This window comes from Heteronotia binoei, chromosome 3 (assembly GCF_032191835.1).
Source record: "Heteronotia binoei isolate CCM8104 ecotype False Entrance Well chromosome 3, APGP_CSIRO_Hbin_v1, whole genome shotgun sequence".
In the NCBI taxonomy this organism is placed as follows: Eukaryota; Metazoa; Chordata; class Lepidosauria; order Squamata; family Gekkonidae; genus Heteronotia; species Heteronotia binoei.
Genome location: NC_083225.1, coordinates 73,786,862 through 73,802,478, shown reverse-complemented (window position 1 = coordinate 73,802,478; position 15,617 = coordinate 73,786,862). Strand labels below are relative to the sequence as shown.

Below are 15,617 nucleotides of genomic sequence, written 5' to 3'. Positions count from 1 at the left end.
TCAAGCTTCCTTGTGAGTCCGCCACAAGCGATCTTGCAACTGCTGCACGTACTCCTGCTCAGTGACCAGCTTTTCCACCACCTCAGTGACCACTGGTTCTTTGCGGTCAAGCCAGCATGTGGCCAGCTTGCTTAGTTCGCCAGCAAAAAGCCTGGGCTGATCTTCCGCCTTCCACCACCGAGCCTGGAACTTCTGGCGGAACGTTTCATCGGTTATCTCAAACCGGTCCAGGATAGCTGCTTTTACAAAATCATAGACCCTTAAATGGGCCCATGCCATTGCCTGGATGGCCGCCTGAGCAGCCCCAGTCAGGTATGGACCTAGTATGCATGTCCACAGTTCCTTTGGCCACTGTGCCATCTTGGCCGTGCACTCAAAGGTTTCAAGTTACACTTCTATATCATCCTCAGGCACCAACTTGGCCAAGAGCGGGGCTGGAGGGCGCACCGTGAGGAAGGGGTCTGGCTTTGGGTGGGCGTCGGCCCAGGCTTTGGCCATGTCGCAGACGAGAAGACCGAGTCTCCTGCTGCTGCCTCATTCAGTCCCGCATCATCATGTCCTGCTGTTCCATCATCCATTGGGTAAAATAAGCTATGTTGAAGGTGGGCAGCCCCACCGCGAGGTCTGACATCGTTGGGGCAGCTATGGTCTGTCAGGGCTGGAACCACACTGGGGCTACCAGAGCTTGATGGGCGACCCAACCACTCGGAGTGTGTAGATGGGGACGGATTCACCTTGTCCCTGTATGGGCCACCAATTTGTCCGGAGCTGTGGTGGGTGTGTTGGCCAGGGGTGCGTTGGGTGGATCCAGGTCTTGGGGGGTTGAGTTTTGCTTAAACTCTGCCTCAGACTGGAGTTTGGGGGAGCGGGTTAACTTCCGTTCTGTCATCCATTGGGTAAAATAAGCTATGTTGAAGGCGGGCAGCTGCACCACCAGGTCTGACATCGTTGGGGCAGCTATAGTCTGTCGTGGCTGGAACTACACTGGGGCTACCAGAGCTCGATCGGCGACCCAACCACTCGGGGTGGGTAGATGGGGATGGATTCGCCTTGTCCCTGTATGGGCCACCTATTTGTCCGGAGCTGTGGTGGGTGTGTTGGCTGGGGGCATGTTGGGTGGATCCAGGTCTGGGGGGGGGGGTGTTGAGTTTTGCCTAAACTCTGCCTCAGACTGGAGTTTGGGGGAGCGGGTTAACTTCACCTGGGTTCTCCTCCCTCCTCCCGCATCTTACCCTCATTTCCTTCTCAGCACCTTCATCTCAGAGTAATCCGTGGGTTGTTCCTCCCCAGCAGGTTATCAGCATCCCTCCTATATCCCCCTCCCTGCTCCCTCCTTCCTCATCCCCAGCCAATCTTCGAGGGCTACAGGTGCGGTCATTTTCGCACCATGGGGGCGAGCTATTTTTGAGGCACCCAGGGGAGGGGGGCATGCTGCTGGAATTCGCGTCTTCCCAGGGGATGGTGGCAGGGGTCTGCAGCCCTGCAGCTGATGATGATGTGGGCCCTTGTACAAAGACTTCAGGCATTAAATCAGGCATTGAGCTCAGGTTACTGACTGCAACACATCCTGTGAGAAGTTTGTCTGGATATGCAATAGAAAACACCTTTCTCCTAACTGGAGATAAAGGTTTGCAAAAAATGTAATGTATTACAGTTTAATAATTGAAAAATATTCTAGTAATGCAATCCATTAAAAGAAAAAATTAAAAAGTATCGAATCCTCAAAATCAAGTCAAGACTTTCAACAAAAAAAATCTTTCAGCCCACCACTAAGTACCAGAATACATCATTTTATTTAACAGTAATAAGGGAATTCATAAAGGAATAAGGAATAAGTAAAATAAGACTTTTTCTCAAAACAGAGAAAATGTTTCAGCATTTATAATTTCTCTGTTCTTAAATGTTACTTCTAATATACTTACTATTTCTTGCGACATTCGCTAGCTCTATCAATTTTAAATTCTGGTAGGCTGATGAATCCTTCTGCTTTTTCATCCTATAGAGATGAAAAGATGAAAGAAAAATTAATGAAGCCGTCAACTAAATCACAGAGCCACTAGATAAGACTTGTGTATTTATTATCTTATCAAAACATTAACAAGACGAGGACCAATGTTGGCTGAGATTACTAAGTGCAAAGTATTGTCTGAAACTAAAATATAGTGTATCCTTGTGAAGGTGTTATGTCTGCTCGAAAAATAAGTGTAATCTCTATCTGAAGGATGAAGCTCTCTCCAGACATCATGAAGATGGTATTTGGTGAATAATTTAGATAATTTAGTTCTTGTGGGAGCTGAGTTAGCTAATCTGTGATTGCTAAAAGTTCTATTTTCCCATTAGCAATGAAGTTGGTCACCACCAATAATTAGTTCACCTCCTTGAAATGATTGAAGTGACTTGAACACTTCATCCAGAAAAACAATCTGATTCTGATCTGGCGCATAAATAGATGTGAGTGTAAATTTTTTACCTTCAATACTCCCTTTAAGGAAAAGAAAGCGACCCTGAGAATCGGCTTTGGAGCCTTCAAAAATAAAATTAATCTCACGTCTGAGTAAGACTGCAACCCCCTTAGCTTAAGAGAAACCAGGACATTTACAGGACTTTAAATGCACACCTTGCCCTCCAATGTCTGTATTACCAAACAGACTAAAATAGTCTCTGAGTATATTTCCCCTGACCAGGCAGACAATTGACAGACAACATTTGCTGCACTATCAATATAATCAAACAGAGCAATACTATCAGGGCAGGGTCTTGATTCTGAAAAAGCTTTTGACTTGGTGGAAGTACCATATATGTTATGCTTATTTCAGAAAATGGGATTTGGTCCAATTTTTCTTAGAGTTCTACAGTCCATTAATACCAATCTAAATTCCAAAGTAAGGGTAAATGGCTTTAACTCTTTCATATTCCACCCAAAGAGAGGTACAAGACAAGGCTATCCTTTATCACCTTTAATTTTTGCTTTGACCATGGAAGCTTTAGCTGGGTAACTTCAAAGAAACATTTTATTCTATAGCATTAAAATGGGTGGTAGAGAACACAAAATCAGCCTATATGCTGATGATCTTACACTATATATTTCTGATCCTTGTTGGTTTTTACCAGAAATTCACAGGATTCTAAATGCATTTTGCAGAATTTCGGGACTTCATATTCTCAAAATCTGAAATCTACCCAATCACAATGTCTTCTGGGCTAAAGGATCAGATCAAAAGTCTCTTTCCATTCCGTTGGTGCACATCTACTTGGTGTTATATCAGGGTTGCCACTAAAGTTTTATTTTTCATTTCCCTGACTTTCCCTGATCAACATTAGTCAGTTTCTCTGACCACAATTTATTTAGTAAGCTTATATCCCGCCCTTTCCCATAACGGGCTCAAGGCGAATCACAACATAAATTGAACAATAACAACCTACAATAAAATAAAAACCTGAACAACAGAACAATAAAACAAGATAAAGTGCTTCACAGGCAGAAAGGGCACATTTCACAAAATACAGCAGTTTTTGGCCCAAGAAGAAGTGATGGTGTTAATAATAAGATTCAGCACCACAACAAGGCTGTAAAGCATGATATCACAACAAGGGAGGCTAACTGATGGAATAGTTGCTGGAATAGGATGCCTGCTGCCTCAACCTAAAGCCTGGCAGAATAGCTCCGTCTTACAGGCCCTATGAAATGGTAGTGACTTAGGTAGGGCTCAGATTTCCATAGGAAGCTGATTCCATCAGGCAGGGGCCAGAGCCGAGAAAGCCCTAGCCCTGGTTGATGTAAGATGGACGTTCTTTGGGCCAGGGGTGGTCAGGAGATGTTGTATAGCAGACTGCAATGCCCTCCAAGGCATATATGGGGAAAGGCGGTCCCTCAAGTATGTCAGTCCCAGGCCGTGTAAGACTTTAAACGTCAGTACCAAAACCTTGAAGCGGATTCGGTACTCAATTGGTAGCCAGTGCAATTGGCGCAGCACCGGCCAAATGTTTGCCCATAAAGGCAGTGCAGTTAACAGCGGTGCTGCTGCATTTTGCACCAGCTGGAGTTTCCGGATCAGCCCCAAGGGCAAGCCTGTGTAGAGTGAGTTACAGTAGTTCAGCCTGGAAGTGACCATTACATGGATCACTGTAGCTAAATCCTGGGGGGATAGGTAGGGTGTCAGCTGTCTGACCTGCCAAAGATGATAGAAGGCAAATCGATCAACTGCTGTAATCTGGGCCTCCATAGTGATTGAGGCATCTAGTATCAGTCCCTGACTCTTCACCTTTTGAGCCAGTACAAGAGATGCACCTTCCAGGGTTGGGAGTTGGAGGCCCGACTCCAATCCCCCTTGGTTCAGGTACACATGGCCGGATTAATAGGCCAAGCAGGCACTGGCCTATGGGCCCCCAAGTCTTTAGGGGCTTTGGGCTGGCTTTTCCCGTTTCCCCCCTGCCTGTCTCCCTCCCAGCCTCCATGCACAGCCAGCAACTGAACTGCTTTTTGCCCAACTTGCCTGTGCGGCTGCTGCCGCAATTGTCACCAAGTTTGTCTCTCTCTGACTCTGCCCCACAGTTTTGTCAAAGGGGCTTTTGGAAAAGTGCCTGCAGGCTGCAGCAGGGGCCACAGGCGGTGGGGCGAGCACTCCAACTCTGAGATAATTTGCAAGGGGGCCTCCAAGATTTTGACTGTCTAGGGGCTTCCACAGGGTTTAATCTGGCACTGCAGGTACAGGACCTCCGTTTTAGCTGGATTAAGCTTCAGCCAGCTTTGTTGCAACCATCCAGTCACAGCTTCTAGAGCCCTAGTCAGATGATTGGGGGCAGAATCTGATTGGCCATCCAGCAACAGATAGAGCTGGGTGTCATCCGTATGTTGGTGACAACCCAGCCCAAAACCTTAAGCGATCTGGGCAAGGGGCGCATATAGATGCTTAACATCACTGGCAAGAGAATAGCTCACTACGGTACACCACATTCAAGTAGTTGACGCATTGAGGTCTGCTCACCAAGAGCCACCCTTTGTCCTCGACCATGGAAAAAGGAGGAAAACCACTGTAAGGCAACCCCCTGAACTCCAATATCGGCAAGGCAGTGGGTCAGATCATAATCAACCATGTCAAACACTGCTGAAAGATCTAACGATAACAGCAGCGCTGACCCGCCTTTATCCAGATGCCTTCTGAGGTAATCTGTGAGGGCAACCAAAGCAATTTCTGTCCCATGACCAGGGAGAAAACCGGACTGGAAAGGGACAAGGATAGAAGTATCCTCCAGGAAGGTTTGAAACTGCTCCACCACAGCTTTCTCAATTACCTTGCCCAGAAATGGAAGGTTCGAAATGGTGTAATTGGCCAGGACCTTAGGATCTAAAGATGGCTTCTTTAAAAGCAGACTCTTTGAGCCTAGCTGGGAATGTCCCCGATGACAGAGACAGTTTAACAATGTCAACCAGAGGGCTCTAGACATCAGCACAACTGCTTTAACAAGCCAAAATGGGCACGGGTCCAGAGGACAGGTGGTAGGTTTCACTGCAGCCAAGATCCTACCCACATATTCCAGAGAAATTTGACTGAAGTGGTCCTAAAAAGGGCCAGAAGACGGACAACGGACTTCCAGTTCTCGTCCTGAATCAACTGTGGCTGGGAGATCTTGGCGGAGAGTCAGGACTTTATCTGTGAAATAAGTTGCAAAAACCTCACAGCCAATGTCCAATTCCCTAACCTTTTGGTTGCCTGTCGGCACTGTTGTTATTCAAATATACCATTCAAATATAACCATGTTAAAAAATGAATAGGCCATACTGCATTTATGGAAGGCTTAATGAAATGTTCCACTCTACAACTACACAAGTCTCAACTGCAAAAATATTTGTCAAAATATTTAATATCAGCTTCTTTCAACATTAATTGCAGCAACATCTTGTTTTTCAATTGCACCAATAATTAGACCAAGATACAAACTTCAATTCAAGTAAACTCTGAATGCTTACAAGTAAGAACTTTCCAAAGCTGGGAAAGTTTCACTTTCACTTTCTGCTTCCAGAAAGCGTAATGAGCAGATCAGCAGCAAGAAAGCAGGTGAGGTTTCTGCAACCTAGAGAAGCAGACAACCTTCATTTGCAACCTTTATACATGGGAGAAGTCAGGAAAGAGGGTGAGAGAGCTGGTACTCTGTAAACTCCAGCAAGAACAAGCAATCACATTTGCAAAATTTACTTTGCATGGTGCGGCGTAGAAAGTGTTAGTTGTCTGTGAAATCCAACAGGGGCAAAACTCATTTGCAACTCTGTGCTGGGTTTCGCAGGAGACAAAACATCCATTCCATACACAAACATGACCCAAAAACATGCTTATCTTTATATCTAAGTTAAATGCAGTACTAGCAGGTAGGGATGAAAGCAGATGTTTAAAGTTTGTCTATTGATAAACGGTTAAACCAGCCTTGCTTTGCAAATGCTACAGGCAGACCTTGGAAATCATGTAGGGACAGAGCTCAACAAACACATTAGGCTGGTTGCTGGGGTGGAGCTGAGAAAAAGGTGGAGCTGGGAAAGGGCATCATTAACTTTTACTTGTATTCTGCTACTTCTCTATTCCAGTTACCACAAGATCATGCTCTTGAAGCTGCAGGTCAAAAATCCACTGCTTGAATATATTTTAATCACATTTTCCCTGACTTTCCAGAAAGTGGCAACCCAGTATATGGGAGTTCATATTCAGTTTAGCTAACCAAACATAACTTTGATGGGATGAATTCTAGTATAATTGTGCGGTTTAAAGATTGGAATTCTCTTCAACTATTGATAGCGGATCGCATTCATTTGATGAAAAAAATTTCTTAAATTTTCGGTCCTGTTTCGTGCTCTACTAATTTTTTATTCCAGTGGCTGCCTTTAACAAATGGCAAATGTCTCTCTCATCCTTTGTGTGGGCCTGCAAGAAATCCCACTTGAATAGTCATATTTTATTTGGACCTTCAATCTTGGGTGGGATGGATTTACATTGTTTGAAAACATACCACCAGGTATCTATAATTGCTAACATCATACAGATCCTTCATTCAAACTATCCGGTAGACTGGATGGCAATAGAGGAATCGTTTACTTCTTAAGTCTGAAAGAAATTTTTGGCTCCCTAATTCATGAAGACCTAACTCCGTGCAGAAAAATATTTTTATAAGAGTGATGTTACAAACTTGGGATCGTAATAAAGTGACACTTGCTCCGGGAATCTCTCCATTCGCTTCATTTAACAATCATTCTTGGTTTTCTGCTGGTAATGTCCCAGGAACTTTTGATATTTGGTCAAAGGCTGGTCTATCTCGGCTAGTAGATCTCATTCACAATGGCAGAATCAGAGAAAAATCTTATTTTGATACCCTCTTGGATATGATGTCCTCATGGTTCTGTTATCTGCAGCTAAAAAAATATGATTGAATCTCTTACACAGAAGGGTGCATGCTCCAGAGACCACCCACTGCATTTGAACAGATTTTATCTTTAAATGCTACTTTTCTGAAAGACATGGTACAAGATCCTGATAACCTTGGATTGCCCCCAACCCTCAGTTACCAGACCACATGGAAAGAGGACTTAAATTTTGTTATACTGATCCAGTTGCTTGCCTTCAACTAGACATAACTACTTCTATAAATAAACAATTATCAGTGCATCTCTCATTGCTGCTGTGAATGAAGCCTCCTCATTTTCCCTTATAACAAAAAGGACCTGAGTCTTACTTTTTAAAAAATTTAACACTTACTACTTACTACATTGTTTCAAAAGACTGTTATAATATTATAGTGATTTAGCAATTCCAAGCTTTTAAAAAGTCCTATGGTGTATGAGTTTGGGTAGAATGGTAGCTGCACTGGCCAAGGCAAGGAACGCTGCCTGAATTTGCTCAAGTTTGAGATTGAAGGCGCAAATCCAAATGGAGATCTCATATAATAACAGATACTGTTTTGGCATTAAAAACATGAATGGCGGTTGGGACAAATTGGTTACCCTTCTTGTAAAAGAAGCTAACTACCGCAGACGAACTACACCTTGCTGAAATGACTGCTTGCTTACATTGAACTGTCCAGTTATGATTGTTCTGGAAAAAAACCCCAAGTATTTAAAAGATTTCACCTATTCAATAGTATTTCCCTTGAGGTACCAGCTTTGTGGTTTCCAGGACTTTGAGAATACTATAATTTTGGATTGTGCATAGTTTATAGATAGGAAATTTGTCTCGCAGTAGGAATTAAGGCGAGTAGCATGCGCTTGAGGCCCTTCTGCGAGCGTGACAGTACAACTGCATTGTCTGCATAAAGCAATAAAGGGATAACATATGGCCCAAGTTTAGGGGAGTGACCATCAATATAATTTAGGGAGGGGGCCAGATCATTCAGGAATAAATTGAACAGAGAAGGGGCTAGAATACAGCCCTGTTTGACTCCCCAATTAGAAGTTATCTTTGGGGTTAACGCACCAAGGCCGTTATACCGCACTTGACAGCTATTAAGGGAATACATTTTACAGATAAGAAAAAGTAGGCGTTTATCCAGACCCATGATTTCCAGTTTATTCCAGAGAAGGTCCCTGGGAATAGAGTCAAACGTCCCTTTTAAATCAAGGAAGGCTACAAACAGCCTTCTCTCCCCTGTACCACTGTATTTCTCTTTCAGATGGTTAAGTGTTATGCAGTGGTCCAGTGTAAACTTGCCAGAGCAAAATCCAATCTGTTATCTACTTGGGAGATTTTGCTCTTGCATCCATGAAGTAAGTTTTCCCAAGAGGTGTCTCGTGTATAATTTGCCTGCTATGTCAAGCAGACTAATTGGGTGGTAGTTCTCTGGTGCTTGCGGGTCACCCTTCTTGTAAATTGGAACCATTATGTAATTTGTCCATGATTCAGGCATGGTCCCTGTTTTATCGATGACTGTGAAGAGAGTCAACAGAGGAGAAGCCCACCGGTCAAGATTGTTTGTAAATAGCTCTGGTGAGAGACCGTCTGGGCCTGGAGCCTTCCCTGCCTTCAAATGATTGATTAGATGATTGGTCTCATTAGGACTAAAAGGGGGTCATTCATGTAGATTGGGAGGGATTTGTTCTTGCTGATATGATACAATGAACAGAGGGTCAAAAAATAAGTGCTGGAAGTGGTCTATCCAGACCTCAGCAGGGATGGGATGCAATGGCTCTTCATGTCAGAAGCACCAGTAACTAATGACCAGAAAAGCTTACTGTTAGAGGCAGCAGAGGCACTAATAAGTAAATCCCAGTTCTTAATGCATAATTGTCTTTTCTTATGGGCCACTATATCTCTGAGCTTATTTTTCATTTCAAAGTAGCTCAAAGGGATACTGGCAGCAAGGCTGTTACGATAAGTGTGATATACTGCACGCATTTGGTGTTTCAGTTTTTGGCATTCCTTATCATACCATGGGTCTGACTTCCAAACAGGGAACTGGGTTTAGCAGACAATTGTTGTTTAGAAAAGTTGATTATGGCAGAGGTTATATTGCTATAAATTTGGAAGGCCTCAGAAGGGTTTTCAGTTTCAACCAGTTGGTTTAGTTCTGTTAATTTACTTGTTTGAAGCAACTGGTTAGTGTTCTCTCAAACTTTCTCTGACCATCTAACTCTTGGAGGGGCAGGCATATCAACAGGAACCAGAGATGAATGGCTAACAGATAGGGGTGCGCATTCGATTCAGCCGAACCGAATCAACCGCCGAATCACCCCTGATTCGGCTGTATACGGAATCGCATACAGCCGAATCCAATTGGGACTCATTATGCGGGAGCCGAGTATGGCTCCCCGTATACTTTCGTATAGATATTCGGAAGTATATGGAAATCCATGGAAAAGGCGGGAAAGGGACTTCTGCAGCCTCTGGGGAGCTGCTTGCCTCTTTTCCCGCCTTTGGTAGCCTTTTCCCGCCTCTCCCATAGCCTCACTGGGATCAGGGAGGGGGGGAGGGGGAAGAGGAGCCCCAGCAGCCAATCCAAATCATGCATTTGCAAAATGCATTGCAAATGCATGCTTTGCAGGGCTGTTGTATAGCTGATCTCCCAGCCATCAGCAACATTGTTGTTCTTTTGATCTTTTGCTTACTTGGGTTTCCAAGTAAGCACTGTTGTCTGGCCAATCACAGAGCAGTGCTATTTTTTGAAACTGCTCTCTGTAGGGCCAGAGAACCTTTTTAAGGAGTCTGCCTGGCTGGACTCCTCCATTGCTGCTGTGTTGGTGTGTGAGAGAGATTGTGCTGTGCTGGCCCTTGGCCTCAGCTGTTGCTGCTCTCTCTCAGCCTTACCAGTAGGGTGGCCATAATGTCTGAAGGCCAGCCAGGGACACCTTTGGGGGGGGGAAGGTGGGGGTGCGCGCGCGCTGCCGGAAACAGGAGGTGACGTCACTTCCGGTGATGTCATGCCACCGCCGGAAATAGGAAGTGACGTCACTTCCTGTGACATCATTTACCCCGCGCCACCTGCCTGCATTATGCAGCACAGTTGAGAAAGTGCCTTATCCCATATACTGATGAAGTAAATACAGGATCTGAGAACAAAATTGCACCAGAAGACACAAACACAAAGCTCCCTCACACTGAATCAGTGCTTGGGTCCACCAAAGTCAGTATTGTCTAGTCCAGTCACAAACACAAAGCTCCCTTACACTGAATCAGTGCTTGGGTCCACCAAAGTCAGTATTGTCTACTCCAGGGGTGGCCAGAGGGAGGGAGGGAGGGAGGGAGGAGGGAGGGAGGAAGGAAGGAGGGAGGGAAGGAAGGAAGGGAGGAGGGAGGGAGGGAAGGAAGGAAGGAAGGAAGGAAGGAAGGAAGGAAGGAAGGAAGGGAGGAAGGAAGGAGGGAGGAAGGAGGGAGGGAAGGAAGGGAGGAGGGAGGGAGGGAAGGAAGGGAGGGAGGGAGGGAGGGAAGGAAGAAGGGAGGGAGGGAGGGAGGGAAGGAAGAAAGGGAGGATGGAGGGAGGGAAGGAAGAAAGGAAGGGAGGAGGGAGGGAGGGAAGGAGGGAAGGAAGGAAGAAAGGAAGGAAGGAGGGAGGGAGGAAGGAGGGAGGGAAGGAGGGAAGGAAGAAAGGAAGGAAGGAAGGAGGGAGGGAGGGAAGGAAGGGAGGAGGGAGGGAGGGAAGGAAGGAAGAAAGGAAGGAGGGAGGGAGGAAGGAGGGAGGGAAGGAAGGAAGGAAGAAAGGAAGGGAGGAGGGAAGGAGGAAAGGAAGAAAGGAAGGAGGGAGGGAGGGAGGGAGGAAGGAAGGAAGGAGGGAGGGAGGGAGGGAAGGAAGGAAGGAAGGAGGGAGGGAGGGAAGGAAGGAAGGAAGGAAGGAAGGAGGGAGGGAGGGAGGGAAGGAAGAAAGGAAGGAAGGAGGGAGGGAAGGAAAGAAGAAAGGCCGCCCCCCCCGCCAGCCGCCCCCCCCGCTTTCGGCCCCCTCCCTCCCTGCCTGCCCTGCTTACCTGCTTCCAGGGCGGCGGAGAGGCCAGCGACGGCGACGAAGAGGCTGGCGGCGGCGGAGAGGCCGGGGAGGCGTCGGAGAGGTCGGCACTGGTCGCTGAAGGGCCTCCAGCGACCAGCGCCGGCCTCTCCGACGCCCTCCCCGGCCTCCGCCTGCACTCCCCGCCCTCCTTTTATAACTGAAACTCTGTGCAACTTTGCCATGCTGTACTTTGCCATGCTGTACTTTTTACTTCTATGCCAATAAAGGTATTTGTATTGGATTGGATTGCCAAGGCAAGGAAAATGGTGCTCATGTGAGTGGAATCTAGAAAAATGCACACCTTGCCCTCCAATGTCCAAACAAGCTTTGAGTGCAATTTTTCCAAAACGACCGTACAAAACCAGATATAGGAAAGAACATTGGGGAAAATTAGGGTTGCCAGCTTCCAGGTGGGGCCTGGAGATCTCCCAGAATTACAAATGATTTTCAGATACAGATGTCAGTTTTCCTGGAGAAAACAGCAGCTTTGGAGGAGAGGAGATTGGATTTATATTCCATCCTCCACTACTTGAAGGAGTCTCAGAGCAGCTTACAAACTCCTTTTCCTTCCCCTCTCCACAACAGACACCGTGTGAGATAGGTAGGGCTGAAAAAGCTCTCCAAGAACTGCTTTTAAGCAGAACAGCTCTGAGAGAGATGACTTACCCAAGGTCACTCCAGCAGTTGCATGTGAAATCAAACCCAGTACTACCAGATAAGAGTCTGCACACTTAACCATTACACCGAACTGGTTCTCTATGGACTATATGGCATTATATCCCACTAAGATCCCTTCCCTCCCCAAACCCCACACTCATATCTTCAGGAATCTATCAACCCAAAACTGGTAACACTGGAGAAAACACAAAAACAGAATGGATAGAGGATAATGACACTATATGCTTCTGAAAGCACCACTGCCATACAGAAACCAAGGCTTTCAGACATTTAGCTACCTTGTCTCTTTACCAGCTTCCTAATACTCTTCTCTCCTCTTCCCCATAGCCCATAGCTCCATCTTGTAACACCTCACTGATTCTTCTGTACTTTCTCCCAAGCCTTTCCCCCCCCACCACCTATGCTTCCTTCAGGTTCCTATTTTTCAGATCATTGTCCTTGCAGTTTCCTTCCTTCCGAGCTTTTCCCCCTTTGGCTTGCCAGTTTCTTTAGATTTCTTCTTCATGACCATAATGTCCTTGGGTTGAGGTTTAAATTGCCATAAAACAACATTCCAGTATTCCTGCAGCAAGTGAACATTCCAATGCACCACAACATTCAGCCAATCAGTGCTAGATGTTGAGGCAATACAATATAGATACTGAATCAATTGTGTATAGGGATTTACAAACTTTCATATGAGAAACAGTTGATGACTACAATGGGAAATGCATGCTAATACATGAAGCATTTCATGCTCATGAAAGAGAACTGGAAAATTCCTTAAAAGTGTGGTCCTGAATTATTACAAGAGCTGTTAATACTATCACCCAGTAGGATAGTGCTGAGTGGTGAATAACTTAATATTTCGATATATAGAAGCTGCTTTTCTGCTAAAGAGATGGTACAGATTGAAATGGCCCATATTCAGCATACCTTGGAGGAACTAATTTAAAATACGAGTAGGAAAGAACTGTCCCTCCTTCCAAAGAAGTGTGTTTGCAAAAAAAACAACACTGGAATAAAACATTGTTGATCTTAAAAGCTGCCATGGGATTCCAACTTTGTTTTCTCTCTCTCCCCCCCCCCCCCCCCACTCCCTTCCTTCTGAAAACAGAAGGAGCAGCCCTGGAGAAAGAAGAAGCTGTGTGTGTGTGAAGGGAGGGCTTGTTTTTGTATCTCTCATGCACAAAGGAGGAAATAGCCACTGAGGGAGCTTGGGTGGGGGAGAGGCAATAGACTGGAAACAATAAGTGAAGAGCCACTGAGGGAGCTGAGGGAAAAGCAAGCTATAATAATAATAATAATAAATTTGTATCCCACCCTCCCCGCCGAAGAAGGGTCAGGGCGGCTCACATAGCACAATATAAAATACAAACATTACAATAGTAAAAGCACATTGTTTACACAACATATTACATTTTTCAATTAACTTATATATACTATTACATTAAAACCATCTAATTAAAACCATCAAATGCAGTTCCAGCAAATTAGTTTGGTCCACAGTCTCAAGGTTACTCATCTTACACTTTTTACGTGATGACGGTACAATAGGTTCCACATTAAGAAAAAGTCAGTTGAAAGAGGGGTAGTCTTGCAGGCCCTGCGGAACTGGGCAAGGTCCCGCAGGTCCCGCACCTCTTCAGGTAATTGGTTCCACCAGTGGGGATCAAAAAGGCCCTTTCTCTTGTAGCTTTCAGTTTGGCCTCCTTTGGCCCAGGGATTGTCAACAGATTTTGTGAACCAGATCTCAGTATCCTCTGGGGAACATATCGGGAGAGACGGTCCCTATAGTAGGCAGGTCCTCAGCCACATACGGCTTTAAAGGTAATAACCAGCACCTTGTAACGAATCCGGTACACAGTTGGCAGCCAGTGCAGTTCCCGCAGCCTCAGCTGTATGTGCTCTCACTTAGGAAGCCCTAATAACATCTGGCTGCCGCATTCTGTACGAGCTGCAGTTTCTGGGTTCAGCACAATGGTAGCCCCATGTAGAGGGCATTACAGTAGTCTAACCTCGAAGTGACTGTTGCATGTATCACTGTTGTCAGGTTGTTGTGCTCCAGGAAGGGGGCCAACAGCCTTGCCTGCTTAAGATGAAAAAAGGCGGATTTAGCAGTTGCTGCTATCTGGGCTTCCATTGACAAGGAAGGCTCCAGTAGCACCCCCAAGCTCTTGACCTTGTGCGTCGTTTCCAATGGTGCACTGTCAAAAGCTGGTAGGGGGATTTCCCTTCCCAGGCTGCTAAAGCTCAGGCAAAGGAACTCTGTCTTCACTGGGTTCAACTTCAACTTATTCAGCCTGAGCCATCCTGCAACGGCTTGTAACGCCAGGTCCAGATTTTCTGGGATGCAGCCAGGCTGGCCATCCATCAGTAGATAGAGCCAGGTGTCATCACCATATTGGTGACAGCCCAGCCCATACCTCCGGGCAATCTGGGCAAGGTGGCGCATGTAGATGTTAAACAACATCAGGGAGAGCACTGCCGCCTGTGGCACCCCACAATTAAGTGGGGTGCCTATGGTACAGCTGCAGTAGCAGCCCTGGAAAAGGAAGCAGGAAAATGGCCAAATCTGAGCCCTGCATGGGCTGAATCCAGCCGGAGGGCTATATGTTTGGCACCCCTGTTCTAAAGGGATCAGTATTTGGACTGGAACTGTTTTTATTTGTTCCAAAATGATACTGTAGCACTGGGAGGAAGGAGTGTAGAAAGGGGCAACTGAAATCATGGAAGAGGAGGAGGAGATTTACACCCTGCCTTCATACAGAATCTCAGAGCAGCTTACAATCTCCTTTCCTTCCTCTCCCCACAAAAGACACTCTGTGAGGTAGGTGGGGCTGAGAGAGCTCTTGAAAGAACAGCTCTGAGAGAACTGTGACTGACCTAAGGCCACCCAGTAACTGCATGTGGATGAATGAGAAATCAAACCCGGTTCTCCAGATTAGAGTCCCTCACTCTTAACCAAACTGGCTCTGACAGAAGAGATAACTAATGGAGACATAATAAAGCTTATGTACAGCAGACCCTCACCATTTGTCAGTTCATGATTTCACATATATGATCTGATCGTATAATGCAATCTCCAATCTGTTTTTACTCCTAACACAACATCATTGTAATCCTTATATTAAATTTTGCTACTGGGAAGAGATCCCTAATTCCTAGTATTCATAGATTTCTCCATTCACAGTGATCCTGGGAATGGATCCTCAGTAAATGGCAAGAGTCCACCATATGGGGAAAGTGGATAGAGAGAAATTTTTCTCCATAATTTTAAAACTCTCCATAATTTTAAAACACCTATTTATTTATTAAAATATTTGAGGTCTGCCTTTCCTCTTGGATCAATTAAGTGTGAAAAAAGGAAATACTGCTTCAGTCACACACACATTAAATCATGAAATTAACCTCCAGAGAATGTGGTCATGGCTACTAGTTTAGTTCACTTTCTAAAGATAAGGTCCATTAGCTATTGTGGTGCAGCGGTTAAGGTGTTGGACTGGAAT

The 15,617-nt window shown here is 45.5% G+C and overlaps 1 protein-coding gene across 6 annotated transcripts in view; it reads right to left on the bottom strand.

The window, feature by feature from the left end:
- CNKSR2 (connector enhancer of kinase suppressor of Ras 2) overlaps window positions 1–15,617 on the bottom strand; it is a 267,343-nt gene that overhangs the window by 78,235 nt on the left and 173,491 nt on the right. For all 6 annotated transcript variants that reach the window (XM_060234061.1, XM_060234063.1, XM_060234059.1 and 3 more), the window contains one exon: window positions 1,923–1,996. In XM_060234061.1, the coding sequence (XP_060090044.1) occupies window positions 1,923–1,996 (74 nt within the window). The remainder of the gene's footprint in view (window positions 1–1,922; window positions 1,997–15,617) is intronic.